The 11193-nt window shown below is 42.9% G+C and overlaps 1 protein-coding gene across 2 annotated transcripts; it reads right to left on the minus strand.

Annotated features, from left to right (window-relative positions):
• Positions 1-1426: 1426 nt before the first annotated feature.
• On the minus strand, positions 1427-11086 carry OGFR (opioid growth factor receptor). Of its 2 annotated transcripts, XM_042884786.1 has the most exons (9): positions 10784-11086; positions 8908-8961; positions 6484-6531; positions 5797-5859; positions 5419-5503; positions 4956-5034; positions 4412-4478; positions 3960-4108; positions 1427-3503 (listed from the first exon to the last, which is right to left on the minus strand). In XM_042884786.1, exons 1-9 carry the CDS (start codon positions 11000-11002, stop codon positions 2138-2140), a joined length of 2130 nt encoding a protein of 709 aa, XP_042740720.1. In that variant the 5' UTR covers positions 11003-11086; the 3' UTR covers positions 1427-2137. The 2 variants fall into 2 exon arrangements, with proteins under 2 accessions (XP_042740720.1, XP_042740722.1); XM_042884788.1 differs by lacking the exon at positions 8908-8961.
• Between the last annotated feature and the right edge of the window lie 107 nt (positions 11087-11193).

Here is an 11193-nt window from a genome sequence, read left to right on the forward strand (position 1 = left end):
GTCATACAGCTCTGACTGCTGAAATACATCCTGTGAACTCACTGCAAACACCTACAGCCGAAACTCTGAACTGAATACAACAGGGAAAGGTTTGTTTTGAGCACTCCAGATTAGGGCTCACTGTGAAATCCCATTAAACAGAAGACAAACTGCACATTAGCATACAGGATTTATGATTGATGCCCCAGCTGAGCATATATTCACAATGAAATGTCATTAAATAAAATACTCAGATCTATACAAAAAAAAAACACGATTAACAATTCTTTATGAACCTTTTATGAAAGAATTTTTACTCAACATCTTCAAGTTTTTATATCTGTAGAGCTAAGTGCATTCTTATTGGCTATTTAACACCACCTTTTCATAAGAAAGAAAAAATTTTAAAAACACTGAAGCCTTTTTCCAGCACACGTGTGACCATCACCATTAAATACTAAGCTTGCAGACTTCTGTTCCCACACATGAGGATATGATGTGCTGAAGCAGGGCCTGCAGCCTGGGGAGGAAAATCACAGATCAAGTTCCTTGAAAGATGAAGCTTCTAACAAACAAGAAGCTGTAGCAGAGAGAGGCCAAACACTGCACAGGCTGCTGCATCTGCTCTCTGGTGAGGTGGGCGAGCCTCTGTCTCCTACACGAAATAAACACCTCCTAAAAACACCAAAAGTAAAACAATCTGAGCAAGCAGTAGGTCGGACTTCTCTGTTCAACAGCTGGTGAAAGCGTTTCCTCTGCTTCACGAAATGGATCCTCTGCTGTAAATCTCTCTGAACAGAAGCGCTAAGTTGTTTAATATTCCCTCAGACTCGGTTGGACCCTGCACAAGTCAGGCAGAACAGCTAGCAGAGAGGTCAGTAGCATAAAGGCAGGAGAACAGTGGGCGAGGTCTGAAAGTAAACTGTTGATGGCTGTAAATGAATGAAGCAGACAAGCATATCCCCTCCAATTAAAGCTTCAATTAACTGACCCACAACAAAGCTCCAGCAGAAACCAGACATGCTGCACTCAAGCACGACCTCACAGTCTGACAAGCTGATCATTAATGGTAGAATGATCCTGCCACAACTGGGATGCAGGTTAGAGCTGAAACATCCAGCTTCATCCAGCAGGCCAGCAGAAAAAAGCCCCTCAGGTCGCTTCAAGTAGCAACAAAATCAGAGAAAACACAACGACAGAAACATTTGTTCCATTTTAGCAATCAAGGAAGGAAGGGCTTTGTATCTGCAGTGGGTAAGTTCACGTGGAAGACTACCAAGCTCCTGAACACAGTGGAAAAAGCAGGGGAAGAGGTGCTCCAGACAGCTTTATGCAAAGTCTGAAGGTTTTTCTCTTAGAAACCCGTAGACAATTTGTATTCTCAATAAATTCAACAAAAGCTACGAAACAACAACTGCAGAGGATAAAGAAAACAAGTAGCCCAATGTTTTTGCACCATGGAGAACATTATCTGTACACAAAGGTTAATACCGGTCACAGACACATTAATATTACACATTTTATCCTGGTCTTAATTCAAACTTGTTTTCTTACAGGAGGAGAGGCAACAAAACTCTTATATGATGCAAAATCTCTCATCTCTTTACATAATGCTCTCATCTCTTTCAGGCAAATGGCCCAGGAAAGAGACACCTCTGCAGGAATAAGTCTTCTGTGAAGGTGCTGCCTTCCAAAACAACCAAGAATTTATATGGCAATAGAAAGGTCTGGCAAATTACATCATGCTATCTTACATTAAAATTCATGTATTTATTAAATACTAAATCAAATCAAGGAAACTGATTAACATTCTCCTTCTTTAAAAAGGGACATACCAGAAGCAAAGCAAAGTGCAAAAATCCCTGTTGCTCCAAGAGAATTCTGAACATCAGATAAAAAATAGGAACACAAACACCACAGCTTGTTGAGGAAGATGACTAATTTAAAGTTTTCCTCTGTAGGGCAACCAAGTGCTGGTTCTCAGCAGAGTCACTACTGATGACCTTATCAAAGTGAGGAAGGGTGACAATGAGACAGGGGTGAGCCTGAATCAGCCCAGTCAGTGTTTATTTTCTCCATAGCGTACAGCTTGCAGAAGTTGGCTCTCAGTAGTTAGGGCAGCACACCTCTGCTTGCTCGAGTGCTCACCGTGCTGCTCTCACACTGTTGCTATGTGCTCTTCACCAGGCTCTGCAACACGCTCAGAGCTACCCGTTCTTTGTATTGCAACCTCAGTGCTGCCTTGTTCTGCACACGAGGATGCAACGCTCTGCTCAGGACTCCCTGGAATTTGTTCGTTGCCTGTGGCTTGTGCACCTTCTTTTTCACTTGCATTTGCTGTGTTTTTATGCTGTTCTACCCCACCCACCTCACTGTTGCCTTCCAGGAGGGTGGTGTTGCAGGGGTGCTCATCACTCTTTGCTGTGACTTGATCTGCACTTGACTCCACGCCATCACTCAGTGGAGAAGTCTGAGCAGTGCTGGGAAGCACGGAGGCAGCCGAGGAGTTCAGAGCCCCGCCATTTGCATTGCCCTCAGCCTTCTCACTCATCTCCTTCACAGCCGCCTTTTTCTCACTGACTTTTTCATCTTCAGTCTTAGCATTTGAAACAGACGGATGTGACTGGGCACTGTGAGCAGGTGGGGCCATGTTCAGATTGATGGCCAAGTTGAACGTTTTATTTCTTTGTGTTCTCTTATCAACTTTCCTCCTCTTTATGGCTGCATCACCAGCCTCTGACACTGTTAAGTCTTTGGGGTTTGCATTTTCTTCTTTTGGTGTTTCTTGGTCTTGTTCTGACTGTAAGAGTGGATCCAAGGGGATTTCTGCATCAATTGCACATTCTTCCAGATTACTGGAAATTTTCTCAATGTCAGAAGGGCTTTTCAGTTGTCCGCTCTTTACGGCGTCTGCCAAATTTGCATCCAGTTTTCTCTTCTTGCTCTCCTTTCCACAGTCATTCTCTGTTGCATCTTGCAATTCAGCCTCACTGTTGCAATCCTTCTCCTGCTGAGCAAATCGAGTTTTTTTCTCATCTTCATCATCCCCATCTTTTGAGACACATTTGCTTATCTTCTCCGCCGTGTCCTCTTCATTTGCTTCAGTTTGCAACTCGGCAGCATCACCAGCCTTCTGCTCCTCCTCTACAGTCTGGTTCTGACCCTCTTCCACTGAATCATCAATCTTTTTACCAGGAGTTTTCTGTTCATTTTCAGCCTTTTGGTGCAACTTTGACTTGTTGGAGTGGGGTCTGTACTTCAAGAGTTTGTCATGGGGCCCCCACACAAAGCTGCCCTGAGGTCTGTAGTGCTGCCAAGCGTAGTGGACTAGTTCTCTTCTCTTCTGCTTGCTTCTGATGGTGAACAGGAAGTAGTCCAAGGCACTTCTCTTGACATTTGGTAATGTCTCATTAACAAGAGTTTCTGTTAGGAAAAACTTTACCAAGTGCACTTGATAGCGTTCATATCCCATCTCCCCCAGGCACTTCAGGATGCGAGTAATCCGTAAATTGTTGTGGCTAAACCTGAGACAAACAGATGATTAAAGTTAAGTGAAACCTTTACAATCCTGAGGTCATAATGAACCTGTGGGGCACCTGCAGAATGTTTTGTGTACTCTTGAGTGATCTATAAAAGGCTATTTCACAATGCAGATGGAAATACGAGCTTGTCCTACTTCTAATGGACTTACAGCAACTATCTGCAGCAGTACCTTCCTAACCCCTCTTGAAATTAACTCAATTACTTAAAAACTATTTGACTTTCTGAATCACCCACCAGTAGAAAACAGCCACCATATTGGGTCATACATACAAGACCATGCAGCCCAATATCTTGTCCCTGACTGTGGTAAGCTTTGTGTTAACAACGCCTTGATTTGTCAGGTACAGAAGATTTTCTTGACTTTGACTGTTTTTTCTCCTCAAACAAGTGCATGGCTGTAGCTAAATGATCAGTAGTACAAACAAACAAAGACTCACCGGTTCAAGTTTAGAAATCTTTCAGCCCAATTCTCTGCTCTCTTGAGTTCTCCAGTTTCCTGGTTCACTAGAATTATTCCATAAAATCTCAACATGAGTCGATAAGCACGTATAAACCTTTCCATAGCTTCCTCTGACTTCTTCAAGGCCTGAAAAAGAGAGACCAATGAGCACAAGTTGCAATTCCCTCATAACCTACATCCCTAAGCAGGATTTGAATGTCAAACAAGGCGTAATTATATCACCCATCACTTCATGTGCTGCTGCTAGCAACTGGCAGACACACAAGACAGACAACTGCTAATCAATGCTTGAATGAGACCTATTCACACCAGGGCCCAAAGAAAGCAAGGGAGGAAAAAAAGCCCTACACTTTAAACATAAGTCTTTTAGGGAAAATTCTAACATTGTTCAGATTTCAAAAAAAAAAAAGGCACATAAGCTTTAAATACCTCAATTTCTTGACACGTGAGCGGCTTCGCACGAAAATTCATCCCATGTTCACGTAAAGGAAATAGCCTAAGAAGAAAGAAGTTTTCAGCCCAGATGAGCAAAGATGATATCCAACCCAGGGAACCCGCTCTCTTAAAACTCAAATGATTCCAGAAATTGTGAGATCACAGGAATCTCACAGACAGTTCATATTCCTATGAACACAGAAGTAGTTAATTAGAAGACAAATCCCTTCCATAAGAGAATTGTACACAAAGGTGATAAATAACAGCACTTAAACTTTGCTTATTTCCAACCCTCACTCCAGTAAAACTTTGTTCTGCAGTACGTTAGAAGACCAAGCATTACTTTACTGAGACCTATTACCACAGCTGCACTGAGAACCTGTGTCTTCAGGATTTCCAGAGCATTGCTTCCAAAGGTACAGAGAGAAAAAAAAATAAGGCAAGTTTCACTTAGGAGTAACTCTAGACTTCATGGGAAGGTGAATTCAACAGCATGTATACAACTGACACAGGCACTATATTCACACAGGTATTTTACCACTGTATGTATGAATGGTTTTCTTCCAGAACCTCATAGTTGTCCCACCAAGATTCAAGCAGATCTTCAATATGCAAACCTGCAGAGAAAATACAAAACTGAGGCAAGAATAAATGAGACCAAATGAAAACTGAAGTTAGCCAGTCATCCCAGACAGTTCATTAGCCATAGCCAGGGGTCAGCATTCAGGCACTGGTTTATCTACTGTACAACTATACTGAGAAGTCAGAATAATTAAAAAAGAATCATGTATTTTTTTCAAACCAGCAAACAGAAAATTAAAGAAAATTAAAGAAAATGCAGCAGGAACAAAGACATTTTAAAATGGAAATTGTAGAGGGTTTTTTTTTTTTTCATTTGGTTTCTGTTTTAATGGTTGTTCCACATGGATTATGCTACACCTCCACCAACTCCAACAGCCACAGTAGAGCTGCACTGAGCAGTCATCAAGCAAGGTACTCACCGTGGGGCATAAAAGCAATCTCATTTTTGTAGAAGCTCAAGTTCCACATATCTTCTTCCTCATCAGTTTCTGATTCTATCAAACCCTGGAAACGAGAACAAGAAATCAACAAGCAGCAGTAATGCAGTACTCACCTCAGCACTTCTCTTTCCCTCTCATCAGGAGCACAGGCTAAGTCCTTGAAACCTCTGGGAAAGAACAGCTTGTTTTTGATGCACCCACATGAACATTATCCCTTCCCTTCATAAACTAATCCTTTAAAGCTAGAATCCTCAGTGTGAAGGTGAAAGGGCATCTTCAAAGCTAGAACACATTCCTAAACTCAGCATGCAACAAGGAAAAGCCATGAGAGCAGGTGCACTCTCATGAAGTCCATACCGGGTAACGATGCCTGTATCTCTGCAAGTCTCTTGCTGCATTCCAGTTGCGCCTGCCTGAGATCTAAAGAAAAGTCACAGATCAGACACCCAGGATAACGTGGCCTTCTGAAAATAAAAACGCAGCCTGAACTCAGCATTTCCCACACCTGTTCCCCTGTGCCCAGCAATCCACAGCTCCAGCACCCCAAGAACAGCCAGTTCTTACTGGAGTCAGCCAAAAGATTTTTCTTCCCAGTTTTATTGGGCTCTTTATGTTTGATGTCTGCCTTCTATCCCGGGCAGGTTTTCCTACAGAAATGGTCAGAGCTAGCTGGAAAGTCCCTGAATGATAAATCTTATTTAGTTTGTTAACTCACAAAGTTTTAAGTAGACAAATTAAGTTCTATCTGCCTGTCCCTGAATCACTACGTGCTTCAGTCAAGAGAGATCATACTTTAAACTGTACAACTCAAGATGCCTAAAGACCATTTAAATTCAGGACTCTTCTTTCCTCCAGACATTATTCAGCGTGCATTTTCTTCATTTTTTGCTTTCTACTCTAGAGCAGTCCTGCTGATCTGGCATTGTGCTCCTTTAGATAACAACAGCCACATGGTCACACTAGGTATTTGTTTTATTCCCATAACAATCGTCATTTTCATTGCTGCTCATGTTTCCAAGTAACCTAACTGTGTGCCAAGCCTACCTTAAAACTCCTCTGAAACGATGGTGACGAATTGGATCTTCTTTGTCCCTACAAAGAGAAGGCAATTAGAAGGAAACATACTGAAACAAAACAATACAGTAATACCACATGAAGATAACCATAGCAGTAATTCACATGATCCCTATTAGTTGCCAAGTGACAGATTTGCCTAGTGACAACTGAATTAACATGGTTTTATTAATCATTTAAATTACTATAGAAAAAAAGCCTGTGCTGCCACGTTTGCCTGACAGAAAGGTATCAGGCTCTCCCTGCTACGCATGCATGCTGGATTCATTATAGTCATAACACATACAAAGCAATCACCAAGAACACTCTTCTAAACAGTGGAAGTTGCAAACAATGTCTTTTTTTTTTAATGTATATTTACATTTAAGTGCATCACTTCCATGGTAAGAGATTTTTGTGACAACTCGTAAGCAACAGAGGCTGAATCTTGCTGAGTGCTACACCATCTTGTCTCAAACCATGAAAAGGCTGCAAAGCACTCACAAACATCAAGGCACAACCATCAAAACAAACAACATTACTGTGAATAAAAGGATCCACCCAGTGCAAAGCACACAGGAGCAAGAGGGTTCAGCAATAGCCAGCAAGAGTCGAGCCTCTGAAACAGGGATGAGGCAGGCAGAATCTTGCAAAATAAACCTTCCAAGAAACTTAGAGGAAAGAAGCAGCTACTGGTCTCTCAAGTTATTTGAAAGCCTCATTTGCTACTTCCTTTGCCTAGAGAAAAATAAAAAGGAAAACCACTTTGTATCGAGCAGCAAACAGCCAGAAGTGGTTCCACTAATGCAGCAGCAGGGTAAGATTTCCCAGCACCTCCTTGTAATGAAGCAATCCCTCCAACTGTACTGCCCACCCTTAGCACTTGAAATTAGAAGCAGGCACAGCTGTGGGGAGATGATCAACAAAGAATTTTTTAAATTTCGTTTAAATATACATTTGCACACACTATGGTACCCATTCATTTGGGTGAAAGGAATTAAAACAGACAAAACAAACCTCCAGGTTTATGTGGTTTCGTTGTTGTGTTTTTTTGTGTTTTGTTTTTTAATGTAACAAAGCTGTAATGTGACCTAAAATAATACCTGTCTACATTGCAATACATTTCCCACAGCTGCATGCTCCACACAGGATTAGAAATCAAGCGCTGGTATCCCATTGCTGCAACACCCCCTGCCAGTAGAGCAGCTAGAAATGCACATAACTACAAAAAGCCATGCTATGCAGTTAATGTTTGGAAAATAAATGTGGATGCAAACAAAAGACTGAGATATCTGCTCAGCCAAAGCAGATCAATATTATTCTTTCATTCAAGATGTAAGCACTGACCAAGATTTAGAGCTCTGGGATTCAGCAGTTCTCTTAACTGTAAGTTTTGAGCTCCACAGATTAAATCCTGATACATGAGGAATTAATGAGAACTGAACTGCCAAATACAGAGGAATCAATTTCAGACGTTCCTTTCACTTCAGAATCAAAAACAATGTTTTTTTTTAACACAGTTAGCTGAGCTGAGTTAACAGGAAAATAGTTTTAACTCTGAAAAATTAAATTAAAGCTGAAGAACAAGCATAAATACAGAGACAGACATGGCACAGCGGTGTAAGGTGCTATCGGGCTGCTTCAGAAGGAAGCTGGGTCAAGGAAGCAAGCAGGCTGGAGCACAACATGAGGAAAAACAATGCGGGGAAGCAAAGAGCAAGAACTCAGCCCTCTGCCCATGGAGGTGTTGCTCCTGGATTTCTACAGACTTCAGTACAAGCCACACAGAAATGTGACCTTCACTTTCTTTCCAGATTACAGAGACAAACTTGTACACACATACAAAAAAATCAAACCTTATTTCAAACAACACTCATAAGCAACTTAAGGTGGGATTCCACCTCCAGCACTGCTGAAGCATCAATCAGAACGTGCACTGTTTCATGAAGAGCACGAGGAGAGCAGAGAACAAAGCTGGAAAGGGTAACACCAACTGTGTTTGGCTGGAAACTGGAAATCAAATCCAACTGAAAGGGCTGAAAGGATGCAGAGACTATCAACAAGAAAGAAGACAATCTTAGACGAGTGATGGAAGCCTTCCATTGGGAGATAGTTAGGAGATGGCAGAACTACAGGGCTTGTTACGAGGCTCTGAGCAATGCAGCACAAACCCCATGCGCTACAGCAAACGAAGAGGTGATCTCTGAAGATGAGCATAAGCCCCAAGATGTTCTGTGGTCACTCTTGGAAGAACCTTAAAGCACTGGAGTGCAAAAGAGCTAAAAAGCCACCTGCAGAAATTTTTAATTACAAATACGGGGTATTTGCAGAGAAACAAGTGACATGCAAGCATAAAAGAATTTGAAGGTTTTGAAAGCGTGTAGTGAAAATAATAAAAAAAAAAAACCCTCTAACCTCAGTATTCAATAAATACATTAGCAGCTTCAGGAATATAGTATACCATCTAGGCTGAGGGGAGAAGAATTAAAGTTAGTGTAATATCAGCAGAAGTAGGAACTTATTTTGGAACCTGACTTGTGGATTTGGCAAGTTACAAAGGCACAGACTTATACCAGAAGATGCACTGTTTCTTTTTGCACTCATTCTCACTCCCTTTAAAAAGGAATCAGGCACTGTAAGACAGAGGTGATTATATATCCATCTGTGAAGGAAGAGCTCCACTTTAAAGGTGAAGAACAATATTCCAGGGGCATAAGTCCCAGAGACAACATCCTCCTCAAGGCAAAGCGAAAAAAACGGTCCTTGCTTTTACTGTTGTCACAATCCAGAAGTCGCTCTAAGAAAATAAAAATCTAAAGAACAAACATCAGAAAGCACAATCTGAAAGTTCAAGGGATTTTATCAGGTTTTAAAATTCACAAACAAAACCAGAGCTCTGATCAAGAACAGAAAATTGACCGTGTGCCATCAAACAACGCAAACCACATAAAGGAACAGGGAAGGATCTTCCATTCCACCTAAAACACCTGTGACCTCACAAAGATCTATGTCAATAGGCCTCACACCATCCCCATGAAGATGTGCATGCCCAGCTGCTCTATTTAAGCTTTGATTTTGTTTGTGAAGTATAGGGGGTGTGGCTTTGTACTAAGTCATTGATGTTTGGAATATTGTGTTGCATAGAAGTTACTTTTTTTTTTTTTAAATAGGGTTATTTTATTCACTTAGTGTTTATAGAAGAAAAAAGATTAAAGTTTAATACTAATACATTCGTATTAGAAACTTTATTAGTTTCTAATATATTATCTGCTTGTTCCCACCTTGAGAATATGGATGCATCCCTGAAATGAAACCAGAAGCAAAAGATCAGTTTTCATTTCCCCAAAAGGGGAGGAGTTAACAGTTAACAGCGTTTCTGCTGGATCCATAAAAGGCTGAATAGTTTTGCATTTGCAAAGCAACACTGTAAAGACAGCAGCTTCAGATTAGACAGGCTCCTCCTAAAGTTGAATCAACATAAGAAAATGGAGACAAGTGTTAACATTTTGCAGAATATAACTGCAGTTCTGAGAACATCAATGGATCTTTTCAGAGAGTTGCTATATAAATAATATCTCGCATAAGGAAAAAAAAAAGGCTAAAGGAAAGAAAAACTCACAGCTCATTTTAGTAATGGTCTGATGGTTCTCATGAAAGAGAAAGGACACTATAGAGGACATCAACATAAAGCAAGGATCTGATGCAGACACCATGCTATTGTGCCAAAACAGCATCCGTAAGCAATGGAGAAAACATGCTGCACCATGTAGAAGACAAAATGTTATTTATGGGGTAAAGCAGCCATACCACAGGGTGCGAGGGCAAAGAAAATACGAGAACCCTGCACACAGCAGCCTAACGAAAGTTAGTTCTTAAAGCTCCAACACAACTCCGCCACTGCTGAGTCGCAAAGACATCATTTCCAAGTGGGCCTCACACTGCCTCCTCTCTTCGAGGTTAGAAGACTGGCTCCATCGAGATGAGGACAGAACTACACGCTAACGATCGCTGCCAGAACATACAAACCTTCCGACTTATTTTAAGCGTTTCATCTGCTCCAGTCCCCGGCTGTAAATCGGGATAGGAGGAAAAAGGGGCCCAAAATACAGGCAGTAGGAAAAGCAGCCGGGCCAGGAAGATGTACGGACAAGGGGAGACGCGCCGAGGAGTCGGGGACTGGAGCCGGAGGAGGCGCTCCGACAGGTGCACGCAGGGCTCTGCCGCCCGCCCCAGTGCCTCCAGCCCGGCATCGAGCGAGCTGAGGAGCACCGCTGGGCCTGCCGGCACCCACCTGGGCCTGCCGGGATTCCCGCGGCGAGCTCAGCACAGACTTCTCCGCATCCTCCGGCTCCTCCCCGGCGGCCGCCTCCGCTCCCTTAGGCTGGCCTTCACCGCCATCCTTGTCCTCCTCCTCGTCGTCGTCTTCCTCCCAGGTGGAGTCGTACCTCCAGAAGCACGTCTCGTCCCCGTCCTCGTCCTCCTCCGCCCTGAAACTGAACCAGGCCGCCATGGAAAGCCGGCAGAGGAAAAGGAAAGCGAAAGGAACGCCGGGCCGGCCCGCACAAAGCCGGAGCACGTGGGTCGGGGCGGAGGAGGTGGAAGCCCGGCACGCCCCGCCCTCTTCCTGCGGCGCGGCGCCCCATTGGGCAGCAGGCTGCTCCGCGCGGTCCTAGCGCCAGCCCGCCCGCCCGGCCCGCAGCC

This window comes from Lagopus leucura, unplaced genomic scaffold (genome assembly GCF_019238085.1).
Source record: "Lagopus leucura isolate 7727_CA_CO unplaced genomic scaffold, USGS_WTPT01 Super-Scaffold_100045, whole genome shotgun sequence".
In the NCBI taxonomy this organism is placed as follows: Eukaryota; Metazoa; Chordata; class Aves; order Galliformes; family Phasianidae; genus Lagopus; species Lagopus leucura.